This window comes from Chelonia mydas, chromosome 2 (assembly GCF_015237465.2).
Source record: "Chelonia mydas isolate rCheMyd1 chromosome 2, rCheMyd1.pri.v2, whole genome shotgun sequence".
Classification (NCBI taxonomy): domain Eukaryota; kingdom Metazoa; phylum Chordata; order Testudines; family Cheloniidae; genus Chelonia; species Chelonia mydas.
The window spans coordinates 200,397,586-200,423,433 of record NC_057850.1 but is presented as its reverse complement, the minus strand read 5'-3'; the positions used below and the strand labels follow the sequence as shown (position 1 = coordinate 200,423,433).

Here is a 25,848-nt window from a genome sequence, read left to right as displayed (position 1 = left end):
CGCCTGATGCACATTCTTGGGACATTCCCCAAACAATACTCTGTGTCTCACACACACTCAAGATTTAGGGGTTACAATGAGTTTCTTAGAGGAATGCTATCTCAGGTAGATTTACAGATATTGCTTTTAAATATATCTTGAGAGACTTTTACTGGTCTTTTCCTAAACAATTCTGTTCGTTTAAGAAGATGCTATGACATCACTTTGTATATACATCATACATAAATATCTAAAAGCCAATCATATATTAACAATTAAATCCCATTGGAACCTTGTAACAGGCGTTAAAATACTCGACGAAACTGCCCTCTTACAAAAGCGAAAGCGCTGAAGAGGCGAAAGAAAAGAAGCAGGCCCGAGGTTTTTGTGGCATCCGCAGCTTAGCCAATCTGTTGTTTTAAACGAGCAATAAAAATGAATTATGACTAAACGCCTTCTAACTTAATGGTTTTAGACGGGGATCCCCGGCTCCGGCAAATACGTAAGAGGATTTTTATTTGTGCATGTGTTCCTGCCATTGATCTCTTTGATGACATTCTCATTCATAGAAAGAGTGTGATTTATGAGTGTAGGAAGAATTGCATCCAACCCCTTCCAGCTATTGCCCACGCATCTCAGATCCGCAACGTGTTGCGGATCAGAGAAACAACACACCACAAATGAAATGGAAACAAAGTACTTGAGACAAATGAATCCATTCACTGTGTTTCAGATATATTCCGGAATACTCAAAATCAAGGATCTGTGGGCAGCAAAACTACCTGCAAGCATCTGTTGCTTGATTTTAGCCGAGTAAAAAACGCTCCCCTTCTGAACTGGGTGATTAATATCAATAATATTCTTACCAATTTAGCTGGAGTTTTTAATGAGCTTCTTTACTGCTGTAATTGAGGAAGTAACACATTTTTGGACAGTGGGCCGCTGAAGTGGTTCAACTGAAATTTAAACATGTTAACCATTAGCTTCCAGTTTTAATGATCAACCCTTGGCACCGCAAACCGGTTTAAAAAGAAAGGGACTTTCTTTGTTATTGGACCTCGCAGAAATCCCCTGAAGAATGGCACTAAGAATTTAAGCCCATCCTAAACGTATTTTTACAGATAATAACATTTTTTTTATTTCCTCTCTTTTTTAGATTTCTTTTCTTGGGACCTTTCAGCACATGGGAGCTAATCGGAGGCGTACTTTGTTAGCATTTTTATTTTTAAAGAAGTGTTTCAGAAAACGACTTGCTGGACACCTAAATGTTGAGTTATAGAAAAACAGGATGCTTTAAAAGAGCCTTCCACCCCTGTAACGAGCCAGGTTCTATAGCAGGCACGTTCCCCATTTACAATAGATTCTATTTTGTCTGTAACGGCTAAGCTGCATATGTATGGTGTTTGTCACAGTTTAGAAAACCCAAAACTTGTATTCACACACAGAATAACCTGTTATGTGCACATTAAAAGGAAGAAATCTTTATGTGAGCTCTGTGGGCGTTTTAGTTATTATTTTTGTTTGTGAGAATCACCGGGTACTTTGACTTGACTTCTGAGAACCTTTGCAATAAAGAATTTAAATGTGATTTTTCTCTCTCTAATAAATATATTAAATTACCAAAAGGAGAGAGATTGTGACCAGAATGTCTTAATTTCATTTCTGAACTTAAATAAAGAGAGGAGGGTGGGGGGAAATACCACTTATGGTCTGAGTCTAGAGAGAGAGAGAAGAAAGCTACTTGTAGCAAACAAGAATTTATTCTACCAAAAATACTTATGACAACGCATCCTAATGTAATACAAAAATAAAAAGAAAGTGAAGATACAATTCTATATGATCACTTTCTTACAGGCCTCATATATTGCTTTCATAGAGGGACCTAGAATGTGGCTAGGTTAAACTGAACACAATTAAAACTTCATAAGAAACAGTAAAAATGGCTCTGGAACACAGTAAAGGGAATTTAAAAACAGAAAATACTGACCAGGAAAAGAAAAATAAAAGAAAGTAATTTGAAACAAGCCATAACCCTTGGCGCCAGGACGTCTTTAATTTCTCAATAATTCAGATGCTGCAAGTCAATTGTAGTGAGTGTGTCTGTAAAAAAGTCAAAACTGTCAGCAGAAATATCTACAGGACTGTCCAAAGATCCTGGCAAACTGGGTGAAACTGCATCTGAAAGCTGTAGGCAGGAATCTGTGGAGAAAACGTTAAAGTCCTGTAAAGAAGGGACATCTAGGGCCTCAGGACTGTCATTGTTCAGGCCAGCTGCACAGTTCTGGGCCATTGTTGATAGGCAGTTTTGAACAGTGGGTGACTGATGCTGAAAATGTTTCAGATTTTTCTCATTGCTTGTTAAAGGCGAAACTGGGAAACTTTGGGACTCTCCATTGTGTACATTCTGAGCCTGCTGTTGAGATAGTGCATTTTGTTGAAAAGTGTAACCTTCCCTTTCCAAAAGAGCGCCTGAGACATTATTGAGGGTTTGCTCAAAGAGCGATTTCTCCTCCTCCTCTTCTGCTTTCTCGCTGTCCTCCAGACTCTTAAATTTCCCCTCACTGTTTTGGTTCTCCTTACACTGGGTCTGTCTCTTGTGCTTCATCCTTCTGTTCTGGAACCAGACTTTTACTTGTCTCTCAGTCAAATCCAGCAAAGCTGCGATTTCAACCCTCCTTGGTCTACAGAGATACTTGTTGAAATGAAATTCTTTTTCTAGCTCCAAAAGCTGGGTGTTGGTATAAGCCGTCCTCAGCCTCCTAGATCCACCGTTCCCACTTTCGGGGATTTCATGAGACTCTGTAAAAACAGATAAATGCACAGTTTGAATTTTAGCATCCCAGCACATTCCACCTCAGAGGGGGGAAAGAAATATGTATATATATAGCATAAAATATCAACTGCAACAAAATGGCCGCCCTTGGCTGCAGTAGATCCATTGTGTTGCACTCCTGTGCTCCCGATACTGTGGACCCCTTTCCACCTCAATAAAATTATTGCATCTAGCTCCCAAACCTACCAGAGCAAACTTTATATTAGCCATACTACAATTTATAATTAATGCATCAGCTGCTTAGCTGAGCAGGAGCAATCTATCACTCTTCATTACTGTCAAATATCCTAACTCTAGGACAGCAAGACAAGAGGAGGTCAGCTGCAACTCAGATAAATCATCCCACATTAAACAAGTTAGGGAAAGTTTGGGGTTTTAATAACATTGTGGAGCCCACCAGATTATTTCCTCCTTCTCCTCCAAACCATTTCCAGTGAAGTTGGGAAAGTAACAATCCAAGGAAAAGAGCTAGCTCTAGGGAAAGTTTTTGAACTGACCTTTGTGGCTTAGGCAGGCTGGTCCAGTGGCTGAGGCTGAGGCCGAAGCAAGCGGGAGGGTAGTTTTCTTGGAGGCTTTTTTCTCTTTCATCCAGGGGTATTCCGGAGGCTGCAGGGCGCCGGCTGGCACCGGGCTGCTGCTGCTGACATTGGGGCTCTGCTTGGGACGGCTGCTGCTGGTGTGGCGAGGGTGGCTGCCTGGGTTCAGGCTGGGGATGGTCTGCTCAAAAGGAGGAGGAATCAGTGTCGAGTGTGAAAGCGTCGAGTTCTTGATTGATGAACTTTGAAATGTATCACCGACAGGGGGGAAAGATGGCAGGCACTCAGCAAGCGATGGCTGACTATTGATAAAACCAATCTCTCGCTCAAATTCGAAATTCATGGCCTTCAACTCGCAGCCCCCTTGGAGAAAAAGTTCCCTCTTATTGAGGGTTTTTGGGGGGGAGGGGGGAAAGGCCCAGGAAAAAGGAGAGAGAGAAGAAAAAAATATATCATAGAAGATCGCTGGTGGGGTGTTTTTTTTCTAATTCACTGATTACAGCCGTATGGGGACCGTGCTACTATTAAACTATTGAATTCATGGAGACAAGGTTGAAATTGGACCGAATTGGCTGTCACATGATTGCCTCTGCCCAATGACAATTTGGGCTTTAATCAAAAGAAGCCACTGTCTGTTTGATTGATCCAAAAAAGTCGAGAAGGAACGCCTCATTGGGGGCCAGAAAGGCTTTATTTACACTTTTTAGGGGGGAAATTATATATCTGTCTCTATCGGCTTTGCGTCCTAATCTGAAATGATCTGTGTGTGTGTGTATGTGTGTGCGTGTGTGTGTGTATGTGTGTGTGTGTGGTTGCTTGTCCTGCAGACTGCTGCCCCTCTTGTCTCCTCCCGCACACTCATCTCATTGTTTGGGACTGTCAGGAAAACGCTTTGCACCTCGCAAATCATTTAAGCACCTCAATCTGACGCTTTGAGTCATTAACAAAGTAATCCATTAATCTTCAAAGTTTTGACACCTAGGGCCCCCACATCTCAGCCACATAAGAAGTTGCACCCAGGCAGGAGTTACTGGCAGAGAGTCTTGCTTTTTTCCCGGGGAATAGCACTTCCCCCTAAGCTAGTTTACTGCTCCCGAATTGGCATCTCTATGCCACTTTTGCTTTGGGGGGAGAGAGTATGTACAGTATGGAGAACAATTGGCCGCCGATCTCTGAGCCCATTGTTTAGCAGGATTTTCCGCAGCAGCCTTGCTCCTATGGGAAGAATAACATAGAAACAGCTTTATGGTCATGACTTTTCACTGCAGTTGACTTCACAGAAGTGCACTATATCTATCTATCTCTATCTCTACCATATAGATATAGATACACTGGAAATATTCTAAGCAATCTAGTGCATTAGTTTGTAAACTACACTCGCTTCTGCTGACATGTTTTACTTAATAACCGTACTAGACGGGGTCTGGTGAGTATGTTCAATTGCAGGGAAATATATTGGAAGGTAGTGTCAGATATATATATATAAATATTAATACATCGGGGGGAAATGCTGCAAGGATTCTAACTTGAATGACCGTGTATGAGCCAAAAGCATTTGCTTTGTTTACAATCGTTTTGATTTACAACTTACAAAGCTATTAAACTACTGAACGCTGAGGCTTTGAAACAACCTTTCCAATCAAATCGAGAAGAGTGGTAAAAGTATGATGCTAATGGCTATTTATTATTAATTGTTGTTGTTATTATTAAAACACAATGACCACATCCGGAATTTTATTTTTCCACAGCACGCAGGCCATATCTGTTTCGTGTAGCATTTTATATTCAAGATGAAAAACATCATTGTTGTGCTTTTTTTTTTTTTTTAATAGTCCAAGGAAGCCAAATCAGCCTCGCGCTGGCAATAGCTGCTCTGTTTCGGAATTGCATTGAAAGGAATCGCCAGAATCTTTGTAAGCGGTTCAAATAACAAACTGATCATTAGACCTCCACTCTGTCCTAGACTGACCAAAACCCTTCGGTCTGAAGCTAATAAATCCACAAGATGAAGTATATCTGGGAAAGGCTGGGAAAGGAGGAATGGGGTTGGGGCATTTTAAAGGGGGGGTTGTTTTGTTAGGTTGTTTAAATAAAATATAGAAAGAGACTTGTCATTTAATACCTCAAAAGGGATGCCTTATAAATATAGATGCTGTTGGAAAATGCTGGGGGTTTAATTTTCTTGCTTTTACTACAAACAAAGCTCTGGTGATGCCTGCGCGTGATCAATCTTGTCCGCCAAAAGGTTTGACAGCTACTGGCCCTTAAGAACACATTTAAACCTTCTTGCTCTTTCCAAGATCAAATGTGACCGAGCAAAGAAGGAGAGCAAGAAACGCAAGTAAACACTGAAAAGGGCTCCTTTTAAAATGTACTTCTACAGAGTTATTCTCAGTACTGTGGGAATATACGTTTCTAGTTGGCTTGGTGCTGAGGGTTATTTTTACTTTAAAATGTTGGAATTAACAGTAGGATGAAAAAAACAATAAAAGGAGAGAAATAGAGGGAGATTTCGAGTGTAACGAGCCTTTGTAAGTAAAAACCGTGTGGGTGTAGGTATTCTGCGCATTTATTTATTTATTTATTTATTCATCCTATTTATTTTCTTGTGGGTCGGTATAATACAAAAACCACCTGGAACAAAAGGTTTTTCTCTTCGGACAGTGAACTGCAAAATACTTGTAAAAATCTATTACTCTGCCTTTATAAATATGTGTTAATCAATAGATTTTTTAAAAAAATCCAATATAGAAATTTAAAAATGGAAACAAACTAGATGTATGATATATATTTTTTCTGGAAAGAGTAGGGGAAATTGCGCTCATATATGTATTTGGAATGGGGGGGGAGTGGAAAGCCAAATTCTTTCTAATATTTTTATAAATTTAATTATCTGTGCTAAAAGAAGCAACACATGAAGAATTCATAGATTCTGACATTTCCTTTGATTTTATTTAACCTGCCTAAAACAAGAGTTGTTTAAATAAAACAGAAACATTTCCTAAATAATCCTTTCTGGATTTATCAATTGCCAAAAGATACTTTCTTCGTCTTCACATTAATGTTCTATCCTAGGTCAGTTTTGAATATATATTATGATTCAATGAAAAATATCAGACAGATTCTAGGCAACCTCTTCATCAGTTGAGGTATAAATATATATATATGTATACAAAATAAATACATACAAAATCGTTTTCTTTGACTGAAATGTTATATATATTTTTTGCAGAACACTTATATATAGATTCGTGGATACATTATAATATTTTCAACAAACTTCAAGCAAGGATGATTCTCAGAACAAGATAAAGACTCACGATTAATAATATTTTAGAGTGAGACCAAAATGGCGACATTTTTCCTGTGCATTAAAAGACACAGACACTGAACAGCATGGGTTAATATCTACTTGGCATATGTTTATGTGTCTATATACATACATGTGTATATTTCACCCGAATCTATTAAGGTCCCTCCTGATTTATAGTCTGAATTTTAAAAATAAGGTCACATAGTATTATGAAATAAAAATCTTATTTTAGTATGTTGATTCGCTTCTCTGGATTCCAGTTAATACAGATTCCTATCGGAATAGCCTTGCAAATGAATAGCTTGCTAATTTATTATCGAAAACCATGCAGAGAGTAAGTATTTTGCAATATTGCGTTTTTTAACCAAAAGCTAGAGCCCTCTTGTCTCCCCTCCCCCATCATGGCCAGAAAAGGGAGGAGGTGAAGTGGGGTGGGAAACCAGATTAACAAAAATGAAAAAAAATACTAAATCGGGTCATTTTTTTAAAATCATAGCCGAATAGGAAGCAACATATTGAGAAGAAAATATCCCGAACTACATTGTAATCCTGTTTATGAGCCTGAACAACAAGCTTTGCTTCCAAAAAGTGTACACAAACCTAAACAGCTGGTTTATTCTGGTTTCTTCTCTAGTGGGGTGATGAACTGTATTTCTCAGTATTAATTTTTTTTTAATTTGTGCCTTCAAAATATCCATGTGCATTATCTTATTTTTATTCTTAGCTCTCTTTGCTTTATTTAATTTCCCCCTCCTCCCAGCACAATGTAACAGGCGATGAATTGTCTGTTCTGACCCTGGGAGGAAAAGTGTGGGAGTAGAAAGCTCCCAGCTTTCCAAAGGTCCCTCCAGTGCAGAGGCGAGAAGAGCCTTTTCCATATGGACGGCTGTTGGTGAAGTGGGTTCCTGCAGGGGGGAAAAAAAGCCCAACATGGCGAAATCCAACATCCCTAGACCAAGGACCAGCTTACCCTTACGAACACTGTCTCAGGAATCACTCTGTTCGGCGCGGGCACCCGAGCTTTATGTGGAGTAGTGCTGTTTGCGAAATAAACATGGTTGTGTTTCTGACCCAAATAAATATTATTCAGACAAAAATATCCTCCCAATAGCAGTGCCTGTAAAGCATGCCGGCAGCTCAGCACCTAGCGTTATGGACACAAAAGGCGGATCGTTTGCATCCTTGGTATTTTCAACGCTGAAATTGTCACAGCTCATAAGACATATTGGGATTTGCCAATTCACTGCAGTTTTAAAACCTTGATAAGGAAAACAGAAGGCGCTGTTTACGTGGGTTGGGTATCGGATATTTGTGTGTGTGTGTATCTATATCTGTTCACTTAGTGATCACATGGTTTGGGTCTTTTTGAACAAATAACCGTTTCTTAACTCTTTATTATTCAGAATAAAAACTTTATTTTTGTCAGAATGTGAGCAGCAAGGAATGTATAACTTTCAAAACAAATCTAGTCTTTTCAGGTTTACACATTTTCCATTTAGCTGGATGTTACAAGCATAAATTATTCAATTTGTGATCAATTTTTCAGATTTTATTGCATTATTATATTTTTAAATAAAGGAGTAATAGTTTCCTTTCAAATGATATTTCCTACTTATGCCAATATGCCATCTAACATACGGCCAGGTAAATACCTCCTGAATATTCATGGTACAGAATTTTATATATATATATAAATATGAACAGATGGGGATAAATAAAATTTTAAACACTTAGATTATTCAATGTTTTAAAAAAAATATAAATAAATCTGAATGTTCACCAGCATACACACATTGAAAGACTTAACACGTATTAATAATTGTCCAGGGAGCCCCTGTTCAAGCGCCTTTGATTTCTTTCTCGCTATTTAAAAGAAGTGCAATAAAAAATTGCTTCCCTGTGGGATCAATCAATCAATTTGTACGAACAAATTCACATTTCAGAATTATTGTTATAGAAAATTTGTTCATATACCCTGTTTTGATAAAAGTGTAGAAGTAAAGTATAAAGCCTATGTATACTCCCAAAGCGAGACACAAGGCTACAGTTCAAGAAGATAAATATCCACTATTGAAACTATAGAGCAATTCAAGCAACAAATATTGCTACGTCACGTAAACTATAGAACGCTTTACCAAACAAAACAAAACAAAAACAAAAATAGAGGGAGATGGGAGGGAAGGGTGGGAAGTACTTTTAAAAAGTTGGGGACTTCATTCCACTTAGTAACTCATGTCTGTTACAGATGGGTGAGTTTGGGCGCTTCCTGAATTCTTCCCTGAGAAGGATGATGAGAAGTAAGGTCTGTATATGTTGGGTGTGGATCACAAGGTCCATGGTGGTGATTGTTGCCCATTGGCCCAGTCCCACTGTAGTCCATGTTGGCAGAGGAAGGATGAGGGAGATGAGTTAGACCAAAGATGGAAGGCCCAGAATTGGTCATGGTGTCCACATAGTTGCCCCCCACATAGACGGGGCTTCCCTGTATATGTGGATTTCCATAACTGTTGCCTTGAAGAGGGTGAGTATCATATTCAGGAGTAACCGCTGCTGTCCCCGTGTATCTCTTTTGAGGAGGCGGACAATTATTGAGAGGAGCCGGATATGATGCAGGGATGCCATAGGCATTTTGATGAGGCTTGTTAAATGATGGAGGAGACTGGGGCTCATAGGGAACACTGTTTACTAAAGAATGCATAGAGTTTAAATACCCCCCAGGAGCTGGAGGCACAGGACTTCTGCTTGGGGACTGTCCTCCTGAAGAGGTCATCATGCCCTTTCCCTTTTGATCCTTTTTATATTTCATTCTGCGGTTCTGAAACCATATTTTGATTTGTCTTTCTGTGAGATTGAGCAAATTAGCCATTTCTACCCTTCTTGGCCTGCAGAGGTATCTATTGAAGTGGAACTCCTTTTCCAGTTCTACCAGCTGGGCACTTGTATAAGCTGTACGTGCTCTTTTAGAGGAGGCTTGCCCTGGAGGGCTTTTATCACCAGCACAGCTCTCACCTATGTAAATCACACAAAGAATACAATCAACATGGTGGAACCTGAACACAGTAACCAGAAACAATAGAAGCCATGGCTAGGATTAGTGTCTGTAGATTCCAGTTCTCTGGTATACAAATATCCTAGTGAAACATACATATTTCTTTCTATAACTAAAATATGCCAGGCTAAAAGCATTGAAAGGCTCACCATTATTTTCCTTCACCTTTGAAGTGTCACTATATGACTATAACTGCCTCAATAAACACAGCACCAAATATTGTAGTTTACCTGAAATAATCCTTATACAAGAAGAAAAGATTTTTTAAAAGCGAGTCTTATGGACTCTTCAATGCAAAAGTCTGATTAAATGTTATATATTATTGTTGGTTTCCTCAAAGCAGTCCAGAGGATTTAGATATTTCCATGAATGGAATCCCCCAGAATGGTCTGAAAAATCTCATCATACTCACATGAACTCTGTGTGTGTGTTTGTATGCACACTCACACTCATGTGCACATGTCCCATATGTACAAACAAAAATATAATTATAAACATATACATGTATATATACACATAAATATAAACATATATGTACTATGTATACATATATATATAAACACACATTGTTTTTATGAATAAAATAATACATGACATACAACATTGTAAATGGTAACATTATCAAACCATAAGAAATACATGAAAGAAAAAATTTGCTAAAGTTTTGGAATCTATTTCCACAGTACACAGGAAATGTAGGAAATGGTAAATATAAACAAAATGCCTGGGAACATAAGTTTGTGTTATCGATTTAGGTGTACTTGTGTAATAATAATGTCCATATATACTATAATCCCCAGGTAATATTTTTATGGACCTAACTTTATTTTACTCATAACTGATCTTTGTTTACCAGGCTTGTAACTTTGCCAGTCTGCTAAAATAAGAATAGGTTCTGAGTATACGTAAAGCATTGATCCTGACTGCGGATGATTATGAGCTATTTTATTCCATTTACAATTCAGCAGGGCTAGGTCACTGTCTTATTATTCTAATAGCACTATGCCAACAAAATATTCAGGATGTGCCTCTGGCTAGAGGCCTAGGCCTCTAGATGTTGACATGATTTAATAGAAGAAAGAACATAACCTGTGGAATGGAATGTTATAGACTAAGAGGTAAATGTTATATCAAGCGTAGACACTACAAAATAGAAGCACCTGGAAACTAAATAACTTAGAAATAATTTGCAAGGCTGAGTTTAGCATTTTACCAAAGTCACTTTAAAGCATTCTGAAATACTTTCTAGAAGATACATGGTTAAAAAGTTATATTTGAAATAAGGTTACTCCCACAATATTTTTTTAAAAGATAACATATCTCGGACAAACTACAAATACTTGATCCCACAATTTGGCCGGCCAGACTAAGTAAGTCACTTATAATGTAAATACATTTCATACCTGAACTGGAACTGCTGTTTTTCTGCTTTGTATTTTGTCGAGACTCTTTCATCCATGGGAATATTTGTTTGGACATGGTGGGTGAGTTAATAACTGGGCTCTTGGTAGTGTTAGCTGGGGCAGAATTGCTGCTGGCATTTTGAGGTGGTGAGACAGAGGGTGGAGGTGGAGGTGGTGCCTGCTGGGCTGGAGGCTGTTGCTGCTCTGAAATAACTGGGGGCTGAATGGGTTGGCTAGTGATGGTCCTCATGCAACTCTCATTGATTTCATTGGTCTTATGGTGGGACACAGAACTGCCAGGTGACTGTAAAGAGCAAGCAGGTCGATGATATTCAGTTTCCACAAGTGATGAAGATGGAGGATATTGCTGCTGACTAGCATTATAAGTGAAACCATTTGCTCCTTGGTAGGGGTAGCCACCATAGATTGCAGAGCTGTCGTAGTAGGTCGCTTTTTGCATTTCGTTGTTTCCCAATATTTATTTCACAAACTGACAGGGTCTTGACACCCTTAAAGAATAACATTGGCACCCCTCTGTCACGTGACGTTCTTCCTCCAATGGCCTCTCCTGGTAGACCTAGGGTGTAGCGAAAGCACACTAGAGTGAAGAAATAGTACAAATCCATCTTACTTTCAATAGCTAAGTGACATGAAAGCCATAAAAGAAAAAGTGGTCAGCAATATTTAGCAGCATGACTTGGCCTTAGGCTAAGAGAATTTCGATATAAAAGCTGCCTGAATTTACTGGCAGCTACAAATATGTGGTTTACTGCACCAGGAGAGGGGTTTTCCAGGGTTTATAACACCGTGAATTGTTTTATCATTTATCACACAAGGAACCCGAGAGGTTATTTAAATACAATGCTTCCAGATAAGGGTGATCAAGGAAAACGTATGTTACACTAGGGGAGTAGTTCTCTCATTCACTTTCACTGCTGTCGGAGAGTAATAAACCTTTCTCCTGTACTTCACCGTAACCACTGCCATCTTATTTTTAATATTTATATTGTGGTTACAGTTTGGATAAGACTTTTTAAATATATATTACGTGGAAAAGAAAAAACCATTCAAAGCCTTTCCATTCAAGAAGATCCACACGCACGCAGTCTAATGCATATTTTGTTTGTCTATAAAACACTTGACAAAAACAATACAAGCTGACACACATTAAATGGAAGAAGCACTACTTGCAGATTAAGCTGGTACTACTTTAGATATTTAATACCCTCCCCCCTCCCCCCATTCACATAAATCAGTTTTAACTGCAGTGAATTTAAACTGGGACACAGATTTAGCTACCAGGACCAAACAGCTTTACAAAGCCATCAAAGTAAATAATTTGGGGACTGCTCTCCAGTTGTCACTTGTGAGTTTTCTCTTAAGTGAGCCTGGTAGAATCGGCCTGTTTGGAATTTCCATCTCTCATGTCTTTCACTTTTAAAAGAATCCCAGAAATGGAATGTTGTTCTCTAGGAATGACGATTATAATCAAAAGTTCGTAAGGAATCAGGACACTTTTTATAGTTATTTTGGAGCTACTTCTTTCCATGGAAGCTACCAAATTCTACCTGTTAAAACATGATGGATTGGAAAAAACACCAGGAACCTGAAAAACCAGCGTTCATCTCCATGACCACGGCTTGAACTTTCCTTCCAACTTAACGATAATAGGTTCTGTCTCTGAAACTGCTATGTAATTTGATGTATGAGGGTCATTTGGCTGGAGAGAGGGAATGGACACACAAACCATAAAATGCTCCTACAGCCCGTGTGAATCTTTTTTGTAACTCATGCTGTTTACCTGCCTGAGAATAACCAGTTAAAGATGTGTCTTCAATAATGGGAAAGGAGATCTGAATGTTATCTCCAATCTAGGAACTCTTACACACACATTATTTTCAGAAATTAAAATCCTTTTCTCCACCTCCACCCACCTCCCTGTTGCTGACAAACAGCTACACCGGGTCAAAAATAGTGCTCTACAGTCTCCTGTCTTTTGATTTTTTTTCCAAGGCACCTAAAACCACATGAGCCTTTGGGGAGAAAGTGTTACACAATATCCACCAATAATTACAAATATAGGTATTTCAAGTGATACAAGTTACTTAGAAAGAAATGGTCCCTTTGTTTTATTATAGACTAGTTACTTTAATAAACCCGCAAAAGGCGTTACCATTTGATTTTTTTATTAATTGAGACCCATGGATGTTATTGAACTAATAAGTTGGTCAAGATCTGTAACACATATACTGTAAAGCATATACATATAAACATATTAATTTCCAGTTCCTCAATTATAAAGCACAACTCCCCCCCCCCCCCCCCCCCCCCACCATATACTGTGCCTGATTCTTAGGCCCTAAAGTAGTTTTCATTTAGTTCCCTTGAAACACACAGAGATATGGGACTCCCAGTCTCAGGAAAACAATACATTAATTAAATAATAGTGATCTTAGCGTCATGGTCGCCCATTTAAAATGCTTCACTTTATATTTGACATTTTAAAGTTTGTTAAATTGACTAACATGTCCAGGGGGATAATGCTGAGTAGAAAGTCTGGTGGAGAATATTTCCAGAGCTCCGCAAGGAGCTAAAACAAAAACAAAAAGCAACTTGATTTTGAGAGAGAAATATTGTAGGTTCTGGTAAATCTATTTGCAGACAGAGCAACTCAGGTTTTGGTGTCCAAAGTTAAGCAGCTTCTGCAAAGTTATAGAAAACTGGGAAGCTGTGAGTACAACGTGGCCGTTTCTCTTTTTTTATAAGTGCCATAGATACTAAAACCAGGGGAGGACAAAAGTTTGTCACTACAACCGGTGCCTGGGCTGGCAGAAACGTTTCTCTTTTACACGCTCAAGACAAAGGTCCTGACTCTGTCCTCGGTTATGCCCGTGCGACCCCACTGACTTCATTGGGGTCGCATGGGTGTGAAAGCAAAATTGGGCCCCAAAATCTTGGAGTGGCCCTTCCGCCGACAAGATCAATATTTGTGCATTAAACAAGTGCCACTTTAACAAGCTCTCTGAAAGATAAAGAAGACACAGAGGAAAGTTGCCTTACTAGGGCAGGTCCCTCACTTGTTCCCCATTTCCCCATTATTTCCCCCTCCCTGATACATCTGACAAAATCTCTTAGTACCAACCTCCTTCCCGCCTACCCCCCCCCCCCCCACCGCCCCCCAGCCCGAACTCTGATCCAGGAGAGAAAAGCAGGCAGCCCCTAAAGATTTCCTGACAGATAAAGAAAAGTTCAGGGAAGAGGGAGAAACTGCCTGCATGCGAAGTGTCAGGGTATCAGTCACTGCCTGGGAGGAAGCTCCCGCTTGTGAACTCTTCTTGAACCGAGATTTAAGTCTATGGTCATAAATCACTGGGACATAAACTCCGCCATTCACAACTGATAGCAGCGTATTTGTGGCCTGCTTACCTTAACTTCTGACGACTGAGGCGGAAGCCAACATGCTCTTTGGAGGCTCGGCGACACACAACCCAGGGAGCAGAACTTTCCCCCAGCCAAGTCCCTTCGGCTCCGGGATGGGCACCGGCTCAAGTCATCTGCACAAGGAACCCACCAGCCAAGACCGGAGGAGCACTCACTGCTCAGGACTCGCTGGTTCGGCTCGGACCCCCTCCCTCTCCCTGCTCAGCCCCTAGGGCAGAAAGCGGGGCCCAAAGATGAGAGCTATCAAGTCTCAGGGCTTCCCTCATGTAATGCCACAGAAAATGGGTATGTTTCTTATGAATATTACACGCAAAGGACGCCTGGTGGGGGGAAAAAACGCAGCCGCCTCGGGAAGTCCGGGGCAGGGTGGGGGTTGCAGAGAAGGAATGAAGGAGTGAGAGGAGAAAGGGGAGTGAAGGAGTGAAGCTCCCCCCGCACCGAGGCGTCACTAAAGTCCAGGAAAATTATGCTAATGAAGACAAACGGCGCTCACAAAGGGTCACTCTGACCAGTTTTTTGTGTGAATCGGTTTTTGGTAGATATGGAATATTCTCTACACGAGCTCCTCGATGCTGAAAGTTATGGGAGACCTAGTCAGTAATATTCGCAATAATAACAATAACAATAACAATTAATAATCTGTAGTTTATGTCTTTCATCCAAGCAACTCCTATCAGATCTGTGCTCTGGGCAATGCTTTTAGTGGAACAAATGAACTAATTATAGTTAGTAATTAAACATGCATGCGTGAGTATACACACACGCAAGTAGAGATGTACACATGCGCATACACCCACGCAGATATCCACACATATATGCACATACTGACATATTCACCTATGTGCAGATATGGATCTACGCATACATACACATAGATATACCTATAGAGATATCCACCCATATGTGCATGTGTATAGTTTCACGTAATCACACACAGACATTTGACACACGCTAAGCCTATGTTGGCACACCTATCTGTATAGATTGCTGAGGTGTATCTGGGGGGCTTATGTTTTGAGCTTCAGTGCTTTTTTTAAAAAAAAAAATAAAATAAAATAACCCAAATTTGACAACAGAAATATACAAGCGTCAGCAACAACCATGGAATTCCTTTCGGATTCCAGCCCGAATTACAGTTCGAATCAAGTTTAAGACTATAATCCCGCATAAAGGAGCCGGTTTGGGTGAAACACATTAAGTGGCGATTTAGAATAATTACAAGGTGTAAATTTGTCGTTTCTTCGTTAATTAAGGTGTTAAAAATATAAATAGTATGCTTAAAACCGCAAGGGAGCACAGTGTCACCTTAAAGCAAAAACAAAGCAAACGACAAATAAAAAGCACTATAAGGCCAGGGTGGCCTCTTATGCATACCAATGGTTTTTGTCATTTATGGCTATACAAGATTTATGGCTTCATGCACCAAAGCTGTAAACAGAGCACTAAAACAGAAAACACTTGCTCCTTATGGCATATTGCGATGGCACAACATGAAAGGGGAAGTCGGGCAGCGTAGGAGGGGAGAAGAGGCAAAAATTCACTCGTATGCATTTTGCTTCAAACAGCCCCTTGAATGTTGCATTTGAAGAAAAGCTTCTTTAGTCAATAATCAACCCCACACTTTTTTTCTGAAACTGCTGATTTGTCTTTCTCCCTGTTTCCAGCTAACATAGCAAGATGCAATCAAAGAAACCCCTACAGAATCCCTACAGAACCCTCCTAGAGCAAAGAGGGGAAACCTCCGGACTCAGGAAACGGTGACGATTTTGGGAGCTCTTCAGGATACTCCGGGAATATTTGATGTTTTAATATTAGCGCGTTTAAAGTTTGGACTGAAATATGTATTTTGTTTTGGAAGGGGGAGGAATAAGGGGAAGATTCTTTGTTCTAAATCGTGGGGATTGTCAAGGTATTTTAATTCAAGAAATTAAATGGTTTATTGAGCTTCTGCGATATAGTTTTCCTTGATACATTTTACTGCATAAGAAAAGAAAGTTACTTTGCAATAACTCTAGACAGGTCCTGTTTTTCTCGCTACCCAAAGATGTAATTTTAAGGCGCGCAGGTGATTTTTCTTTGTATGACTGGATTTGAATTTGATGTAACATATAATAATGCGCATATTTGCACTGCATGTTATACAAAGATAAATGCATGTATCTTTCACTAACAGAGGGCCGAAATTCCGTCCTTCCCTAATACCCCACAGAAGCCAATGGGACTGCAAAGGTTTAATTTGAGGGAAGAATTTCCTCTATATTTTGGTTAAATATTTGAGATTTGAAATGTAGTGTATTTCTGGAGAGTTTACATTGTATCGGAGTTCTCTCCACTCACGGAAATGTTGTCAGTCTCGGTGTAAGATAGCTAATATAAATCTTGATTTGATCTGTTCTGGCAGAAACGCCTAAGATTATAAAGGATTTATAATTTCTGCATATTTTAGGGGAAAGAATATTCTACCTTATTCAAATCGGGGAAAGGAGAGAATTGAAGAAATTACTGATAAAATGTACATCCAAGTAATTACACAGATGAGCAAGGATGTGAGTTGCCTTAGAAAATGAGTGCATTATCAAATATTGGCGACAAGCCTGTTTAATCTGCATTACAGTTTGTGTTATCGAACACCATAAAATCGCAATTGACACTTCATTTTGTATTTACTCAACACTCTGATTATTTACACAAGCAGAAAGGCTTTCGAAATATCCATCTACACAACTGTTCTTGGTCTTCCTCGTTTTATATTGGGACTTTTTTATTTATGATTGTTTTAACTGGGTCAAAAATGCACCAGAACTGAGTCGTAAATCATCAGAAACGATGACAAGCAATAAGGCTGCAATTAAAGCTTACATTTTATTTTCACGACGCGTTTCGGCCCGTTTAAAATATGGTTTGACCTGCTTTAGCTTTAAACACACTGTTGGGAGTGAAATACCCTTCCTTTAATTGCGTAAGAAAAACACTATGTCTAATAAAGAGGAACATGCTTCATTATGTGTGGGGGAATTGGCATTTCTTTGGGTCAGTTCTGCTCGGAGTGTATCTGTTGGCAGCTAAACCCAAATTCTACATTTCCGCTTTCTGGGACCGTGCAGAAATGGCAGGGAGTCGTTCTAAATTAAACTCTGCCTTTGTGTTTCAGTAAAGAACGTTTTGTCTCTAATAGTTCGATTTTTTTCCATGACCCGCTCATAAATTGAGTAATTACAACTGCCCAGTAATTTGGGACAAAATGACACAGCCGCATCTAGGCGAGCACGCTGCCCCAACTCACTGGAAACATAAATCAAACCTCAGCACTCTGACCTTTCCCAAAGCTGGAACTCACTGGTGGATGTAATTTTATATAACATTTGTCCCCTTGTAGAACACAAAGAATCCCTTCATTTTTGGGTTATTTGAGGTGCATTTCCCTCTACGCGATATATGTAGTTTTATAGAGCAGGTTATGACATAGTGGTAGAGATAGGAAATTTAGTGATCATGTAAATCCTTACAGAAAGGAGATTGTCCCCTCCCCCCCTCGCTTTCCAGATCCCCCATTCAGAGTAAAACAAATTTCCAGAGGCTGATTTATTGTTAGAATTGGTGGATGGACATTTGTTCATAGCCAGATAATTCTTAGCTAAATCCAGGTTTGGTTTCACTAAGGAAACAAAGGCAATCCCTTCTCAATTGGAATTGTTAACCTCAATACGGTAGAGAGCTAATCCAGCCCTGCTCGCATGGTAAACAAAGTACCACTAAGCATCATAAATAAAATGGCAGCACAATTGCATACTCATCGATTTTCGGAGCCGGAATCAGCAAAAGAAGCACACAGAAAACAAAACAACAATAACGACAGCCACAAATCGAACCCCGACTCCATTCCAGGGGTGTTTCTCAATCTCCTGAAATACTCTTGTATACACAGATATGTATATATTTCAGGAAAAATAAGATCCTCCCAGTCTCCACTTGATCATAAAACACAACAGTAATGTAGCTTTAAAAGAGATTTAACGGAGGGAGATCCCTATAAAAGAAAAACAGAATCTCTAGGGGGGAAAATGAGAAACTCTCTGGTTTCTTTGCTGCGAAGAGAGACTTGAATATTTTCGGCAGCAAATTGAAACAAAGGGAGAAACGAAGCTTGATTTGGATCCACGCACACCCTTAAGCCTTTTCTACTGACCTTTGCCTCCACGAGCAATAACTCACCACATAAATGAACAATCAACGGAAATACCTTAAAATAAAATCCATCCTTTTTAACGAAGCATTCCGTCCTATCAGCTCGACAATAACCTTTCCATAAGGAACGAAAGCTGCAACCGAAATGGAAAGCTCTTGCAGGGGAGAGGGAGGGAAAAAAATAATAGAAAGCAGTGCTTGCTCTGAACAGAAACTGGAAAAGCGTAATCACAGACGAAGCCAGCCCGGGTCTCCACTCCAAATGCCACAATAATGCGCTGTATTATGTGCTCACGTGGTCATACGTCAACTTAAATCCTTTTATTTGAAATAGGGAATCACTGAAGGAACAAGGTTTCTAAGCGCAGTCCTCTGATTTTTAAAGCCTTAACCAAATACATTAAGAAGAATTTAAAGAAAAAAATCAGGAACCGGAGATTATTTTTTCCCCCACACTTAATATTTCTTTACACAAAATCACATGCAAGGTAAGAGGAATTATTTTCATATTACGTGATTACAATGAACTTTTATACTAAACCTAATTAACTGGCATTTCCCAAACAAAACCGCCACACTGATCTACGCTTAATGATGGCGTGTTTTGCAATCCAATAATAAAGTCAAACCTTGATACTATTATTTCAATAAGGAACTCCTTAATGACTACTCTGATTACCAATCTTCCCTACAGGCTTCTCTATATTGCTATTGTATGGCGCTTGCTTAACACCCACACTTTACAACAGGGCAGCTGTAGAAACTAAAAAGACCTGCAATTACCTGACAAAGGCAAAAAGAGTCTCCTCTAATAATGTGGTTGATTTTTGTCGTTGTAACACCCTATGAAGAATGCTCCTGGCTTCAGAGTGGACGATCTGAATTTTGCAAAATCTTCTGGGACCTTCCTGTTAAACCTGCGCTTACGCATTTCCTATACAACTATTTGAGTGATGCACAAAATTATAGGCTTCTAAAGATGAAAAATTTAGAAACAAAATGATCTAACTGTCCAGGAAAAAAGGAACAGCCCTCATATACATCCCCTGAGTTAACCTATGAAATGACCAAGTTTCTAATCTGAATGAAGTCTTCCCTCTAAGACTTAGTTTTTCGTATTTACACAATCCTACCACAGACACTAGAAATCACAAGTTCAAAGAGCTCTTATAAAGATAGTTGGGATAAATAACATATTTCATACTTGTATTGTGCTACTGTGCCACTGTGGTGAGTTTTACACTCTGAATTTCTTACCACCATTGTGCATTTTACAATATATCATTTGCCTCAAACCTTTCCCCACTCTAGCATTTTTACAGAAAACTTTTAGCTTACTTTTTATATTCTTTTATCACTTCACCAATACTTTATTGACGATAATAAGATTGTATAAAAAGACTAATTTTATCTTCTACAGACTTTATGGTCAAACTGTATATAATAATCTCGCTTTGATTGTAAAGTGGAACATAAACGGTTATTGGAATTTAAACCCATCAGTAATAGTATAAATTAGTAGACATTCCAGCAAAGTCAGCGTGACATTAAAACAGAAGAAGAATTTGCAATTTTTCTAATGGAAGTGACTTTGATAGCAGTAGAACATTTATATATTATCCTCACTAAGAACCTTGAATTTAAAAAATTCTGGAAAATATAGCATCTTAGACACACATAGCAAATGCAACTCCAGAACTCTAACGCTATTTTTAGCTGTATAGCAGAGTACTACATTTACACCAAGAGTGAAATTTACTAGGGATGGATTCATGGCTATTTTAAATAAAGTGATTTTAGATTCCATAAAAGAAACACATAAAAAAGTTCTTCTGCAACAATGCAACTGGAATTAATGGATAATGGAGCAGATGCTGAAAAAGCACAGCAAGTCTTCCTTGGGTCTGTTGTAAAAAGTTATCGACTGCTTTGCGTCAAAAGCAGAAAGATGGCTTTAGAACTTGCAGTCCTGAGCAAATAGAAACTACAAAAGCAATAAATCACAATCATAAGTCAGAGGTACAGCTTAAACTTAAATGCCTTAACGCTAGCTATGGCTATAGACTTAAAAAACCTATTTCTATGAACATCTTTATTAGTATTAATGATCAAGCTAATGTTAAAGCTACAGTTTAACAATTAACATATTGTATGTCGTGGATAAACTAATTAATTATTAAGAAAAGTAACTTCTTGATGTATGAATTACTTCTTCAGGATGTGCTTTAGAAGAATGGGGAGACTTTCTAACTTTACCTGGTCCTGGACCGCAGCTGAAAATAATTCCCTTTCACCGGTTCTGGAATTCATTTTCTTTGGTCAAGTATCAAGATTATGAGTTTTCAAACACAAATTCAAATGGATTTGAAAGTAGCAGAGGTTTGATTTGCCTTGCCATCCAACATATTGCTTTGTTCCTGGAGACTCAACATTGTTTTATTACCTCCATGATTTGGAGCCCTGAAAAGTTTGTTTTAAGAGCTGAAAACCTTACTTTTCTCAGAAGATTTACTATTGATTTTTTTATGCTTTGTGCACATGGCTTTGCGTTGAGATTCCAAGCAGCAAAATCAACAAACAGCTGTTTTAAAATGTGTGCTAATAAAGAGAGTCCCTTTGTGACAGATTTGAATGCAAATATTAGTATTAATAGTCCTTTTAAGTGGCTACATAAGTAGATTTCGAAATATTCTTGCTCTCTGTCTACCTTTCATTGTTATGCTTATGTCACTAGTTAAAAGGTAAGACTATCCCCTTATGTGAATGAAGAAATGAAAACACTATTTGATATACGGTAGACTTTTTATTTCCGTTCTCTCCCAGTTGAAATCGACAGGGCAAAGTTGTTTACCGATACATATGTGTTTGTTACTGATGAAGTTAGTTCAACTGAATTTTGATAATTCCTTTTCAGGTTAAAAGAAAGAATGCATTTAAAAACGATACAACCTATTTAAAGACATTTTTACTGAGATTGAGTGAAACTTGTGAATATATGGTTAATTTACAAATAACAATTATTTCTGGACAAAGGCATATATGTGGGGCATGCGGGATAAAATTATTATTCTATTAAATAATGCTTTCTTTTCGTTTTCTTAAAATGGGAATGAATGGATATTTGCCTGTCTCTTTGTAGGAAGGATTTCAACAGGCTATTAAATCAACACAAGCAGCCCATGTAGCCCTATAATTTATAGCAGTCTTTAAAAGGTAGTAAACTACACTAATTATGTATCAGCATAAAAAATAAGCAGGTAAATCTGGCAAGAATTTGAAACAGTTCTATATAATCCTCTGCTACCATTGCCAAAATAATATTGTCACCATGAAGAGCATTACATGTATTTGTTTAAAAAACAATTGAATCATGAAAGAAACATGCACACAATGCAGAGAAGTCCAAAATATATAAAACACATAAAACCGATGCTCCTCTGGTGTATTTTCTGAAGCAAAAGCCAGAGTTTCTAAAATCAGAACATTTATTTTTATGTTCCTAATTCCAAATCACACAGGAGTCATTGCAAAACTACTCAAGGGAACCAACCAAAAAAACTACGAAAGCCACCCAACACTAAAATTGCTTCAACTACCTGTCTCTTGCTTTGAGACTTCAATTTTGGACGGAACTAAGAATGCCAAAGAAATTACCAACTTCTTTCGCTCTTTAAATTACTTTGCATCTTTCCCTTTTCAAATGCCTCTATGAGGACTGCTATTAATTCTGTTCCATATATTTCTTTGTCTGTCGAGACACTCGCATTCACCAGCCATAGAAGATGAATGGATTCAATCCGGAAAATTCCAACTCGGTTAAATATTTATCACAATAAAAATCTCATTGTAACAGCATTTTCCCCCACATATGCAAGCACTAGGAAATATGAACTCTACACAAAACTATCCCACGACAGATTTTACTTTCCGAAGTCCTTACCTCCTAAAACTTCTAACAGTGGACTGAATTGTTTCCTGCTGTTATCGCTCAGTAAATCGTCTTTTTCGGTGCACTGGAGTTCTGTAAATAAGCAACAAGCAAAGCCTGAATGAGAATCAGAAAGGAAGATATTTATTCATACAAAAATATTGGGTTTGCTTAATTCTTTTAAAAGACTAAAGTCGTGGATGTGTATAAAACTACTGAAGGGAATCCATTGATTGGTGTAATGTGTAAAAGATTATTTTATACAACAATAAAGAACACTGGTATCTGAACACGCCTTTTGTGGTAGACTGCTATGCCTTCTGTCTCCAAGTGTTTGGAAATATTGTCATTCCAAACTCTTGTTACATGAATGTATGCTTTATTTTCCTCTGGGAAACCTTTGCTTAGGATCATTTAATCAAGAGCAGACATTAAACACAACTAGCGATGTTCATCTCTGTTGAATAAATCAAGAAAGTGGTTCCAGTTTAAATGTAGGACATGGTACACTAGGATTTTTATTCAAGTACTTAAGGATTCCAGCCCGAATCTATTCCCATTAAATTCTATGAGAGTTCTGCCGATGACTTCAATGAGAGCTGGATCGAACCCTTCAACTCTTTATTAAAAGCTGTTGTGGAAAAAGAAGAAGACGAAGCAGAAACATTTAGCACTTAGATATTGTAATTTTTTGTCGGTCTTATAATATTACAGACCCCAAGAAGCCAATAATCATACTCTTCAAATGTTTTTGGATTACATTTACTAAGGTATTTATCAGATATAATAACGTACCCCATGCATTCATTATTCCTAATAAAATCCTATGCATTGTGTCTTAAGATTGCCAGTAAATGTAAATGCTAATAGTTAACCAACACGATTTCTTAGAAGGGTGTCATCCGAGCCTTGGAAAATATTAAGTCTGTCTTGGGAGAACTTTTGGAGAAGAGATTTTGCTTTGCTAATTTAGTAGTTCCATAATTACTATAATAATTTGAAATTTGGTGTAGAATTACAGTCTATAGAAAATAATGCAATAATAGCTTACTGGGCTGTTTATTTCCCTTTCATAAATTTAGAGCGCTCACTGATAAAATATATAAACAAATTGAAACTTAATTTTTTCAGATAGCTATCTCCAGCTTGAATTCGGTTGCCTGCTGTTTTCTTAGCTCTGATATTCACATCATTCCAAAAAATACAGTGAGGGCATGGAGTGCTTCTATTTGATGTTAAAACTCATTCTTTAACCATTTTGATCCATAATCAATAATCATGTTATCAACTAGAATAAAAATTGATCCGAATGTCTTGATTGGATTTACCCCCCTCCTTTAAAATATGGAATGTGCATCTGAAAATGGTGCCAACGACTTTCTGCTATTTATTTTGGAGCTATTAAGTTACACCACGATATTTTATACTGCCACAGTCCTTTAAACTATACTTCTTCTTGAAAGAGTTGCTAAGTAGCAATAAAGCACTTTACAAACGCTATGACTTTTTTTTTTAATTTGTTGTTATCCCGAATTCTAATATTCATTGCGGCACTTTAACTTCGTACATAAATCGTTCAGACTAATGAGTCATAGAGAAATTTGCCCATGACTTTTCCTTTACAATGCTTGCTGCCTTTCCATTGCTTTTTGGCCCTGCATTAGAAGCTGGTGATTTATTAATGCCAGGGAAATTGAACAAAGCAGTCTTCCTGCACTGTGGTATCCAGCCTTCCACAGTGTGAATTAGAACATTATCAAATGTGTTTGACTCGGTAACACTTAATCACAAAAAGCCATAATGTGACCACAAAGCAGCTAAAACAAAGATTTAACATTTCTAAATATTAAACTTGCTAAGTAAATACTCAGCAGACTTCAACAAAGTTAGCACAAACAATTACAGTCATCAAGCTATAAATACAGTACACACTAAATACTTACCAACATAGTCCCTACTGCTTTCTTAAGAAGTTAGACTCTTTCAAGACAAATCGGGGCTTTTTTAAAAACTCAAATAGGAAGTTGAGTTTCACTTCAGAGAGAATCACTCCTAGTGAGACCTGACGGCCACAGATCCATTCCTGACTATCTGCATTAATTATTTAATGAGTCACGTGACCTTAAAGATTAAAATTTCAATATCTACACAAGAAAAGACGCAACACCTTTATCTACTAGTGCAGGGTTTCTGTTTTGCTTATTTAGGTCCCATTATCTCTGTTGTTTTTGACAGCTTTTCAGTTTCTTGGGAGATCATTTGAACATTAATAACATGTGCTTGTCTGCTATTGTAAGATCAGGCAGTTCCACAGACCTTAGCTTTAAATTAGCCATTTGATTCCGGATTTTTATTGTCTACAGCAGACTGTGTTAACATGCATAATTATAGCCCATCCCTCTTCTAACAGTTATTACACATGATAATATGATGACAATACTGATACCAAGTATATTTGCCCTTTTGATGCCTTTAAAACTGACAAAGAATTGGCTCATCACAGTTTATCAATATTCATGTGGTATAGGAGGTCTGTGAAGAATTCTTTTGCTCTGCCATTTGCACATCTCGTGGGAAAGTATAATAAAGAGATAAAAGAGAGGTTTCCTTTCTGTATTTAGGAAATACACAGTTAGTGGGCTAAATGAATGCCTGGCATAATTCCTTTGGCTTCAGAGATATTAACCCAAGCATTCATTTGAACCAGTGGGCCTCATTCAGGTCTTGCTTACATTAGTGACTTTAGTGAACTCAATGGAATTACATTGGTGTAAAGTAGTATATACTATGTCACAATCAGTCCCAGGGTGTCTACAATGGAGTAAATGTAACACCTTCTAGTGCAGTAACTGGGGTTAAAACAAGAATAAGACTCAAGCTCTTAATACTCTGTGTTCTATCAAGGATATAGGTATCGGATATCATATTTCTCATACAACAGCAATACATCTAAAAGGATACATATAATTGTAGATGTATTGGAGTACTGTTTTCAACAATCTCACAAAGTCTGCAATAGGGTGGAGAATGAATACAAAAGAGAAATCCGGGTATATCTGCTTCCAAAAATCACAGAATGAACCCCCAATCTTTTTGTTTATTACTCTTCAAGTCGATTCATGTCATGGCTGTCATGGAATAAAATCACAGAGTGTCTTAAAGTAGAGATGCTAACGCAGAG

The 25,848-nt window shown here is 38.2% G+C and overlaps 2 protein-coding genes and 1 long non-coding RNA gene across 9 annotated transcripts in view; 1 reads left to right on the top strand and 2 right to left on the bottom strand.

The window, feature by feature from the left end:
• Window positions 1-1,153: 1,153 nt before the first annotated feature.
• On the bottom strand, window positions 1,154-4,797 carry HOXA2 (homeobox A2). Its single transcript, XM_007053656.4, has 2 exons — window positions 3,310-4,797; window positions 1,154-2,778 (listed from the first exon to the last, which is right to left on the bottom strand). Exons 1-2 carry the CDS (start codon window positions 3,689-3,691, stop codon window positions 2,039-2,041), a joined length of 1,122 nt encoding a protein of 373 aa, XP_007053718.1. The 5' UTR covers window positions 3,692-4,797; the 3' UTR covers window positions 1,154-2,038.
• Window positions 4,798-8,062: 3,265 nt separating this feature from the next.
• Window positions 8,063-25,848, bottom strand: part of HOXA3 (homeobox A3) — a 43,769-nt gene continuing 25,983 nt past the window's right edge. For 4 of the 7 annotated variants that reach the window (XM_027826264.3, XM_043541018.1, XM_043541019.1 and 1 more), the window contains 3 exons: window positions 22,680-22,760; window positions 11,114-11,690; window positions 8,063-9,670 (listed from right to left, as the gene is read on the bottom strand). In XM_027826264.3, coding sequence (XP_027682065.1) covers window positions 8,901-9,670; window positions 11,114-11,573 — 1,230 coding nt within the window. In that variant the 5' untranslated portion in view covers window positions 11,574-11,690; window positions 22,680-22,760 and the 3' untranslated portion in view covers window positions 8,063-8,900. Of the gene's footprint in view, window positions 9,671-11,113; window positions 11,691-14,539; window positions 14,659-18,794; window positions 18,914-22,679; window positions 22,761-24,610; window positions 25,363-25,848 lie in introns of those variants that run through there. The other 3 variants (XM_043541014.1, XM_043541015.1, XM_043541016.1) reach the window with 3 other exon arrangements.
• LOC119565395 lies at window positions 14,704-17,557 on the top strand. The gene is made up of 2 exons (XR_005224020.2): window positions 14,704-14,839; window positions 16,219-17,557. It is a non-coding gene; the product is annotated as an uncharacterized LOC119565395 (long non-coding RNA).

Coding starts and splice junctions, on each gene's coding strand:
- HOXA2 (XM_007053656.4), bottom strand. CDS start 3,691: ATGAATTTCGAATTTGAGCGAGAGATTGGTTTTATCAATAGTCAGCCA. Junction 2,779..3,309: donor AGCCTGCCTAAGCCACAAAG/GTCAGTTCAAAA, acceptor CTGTTTTTACAG/AGTCTCATGAAATCCCCGAA.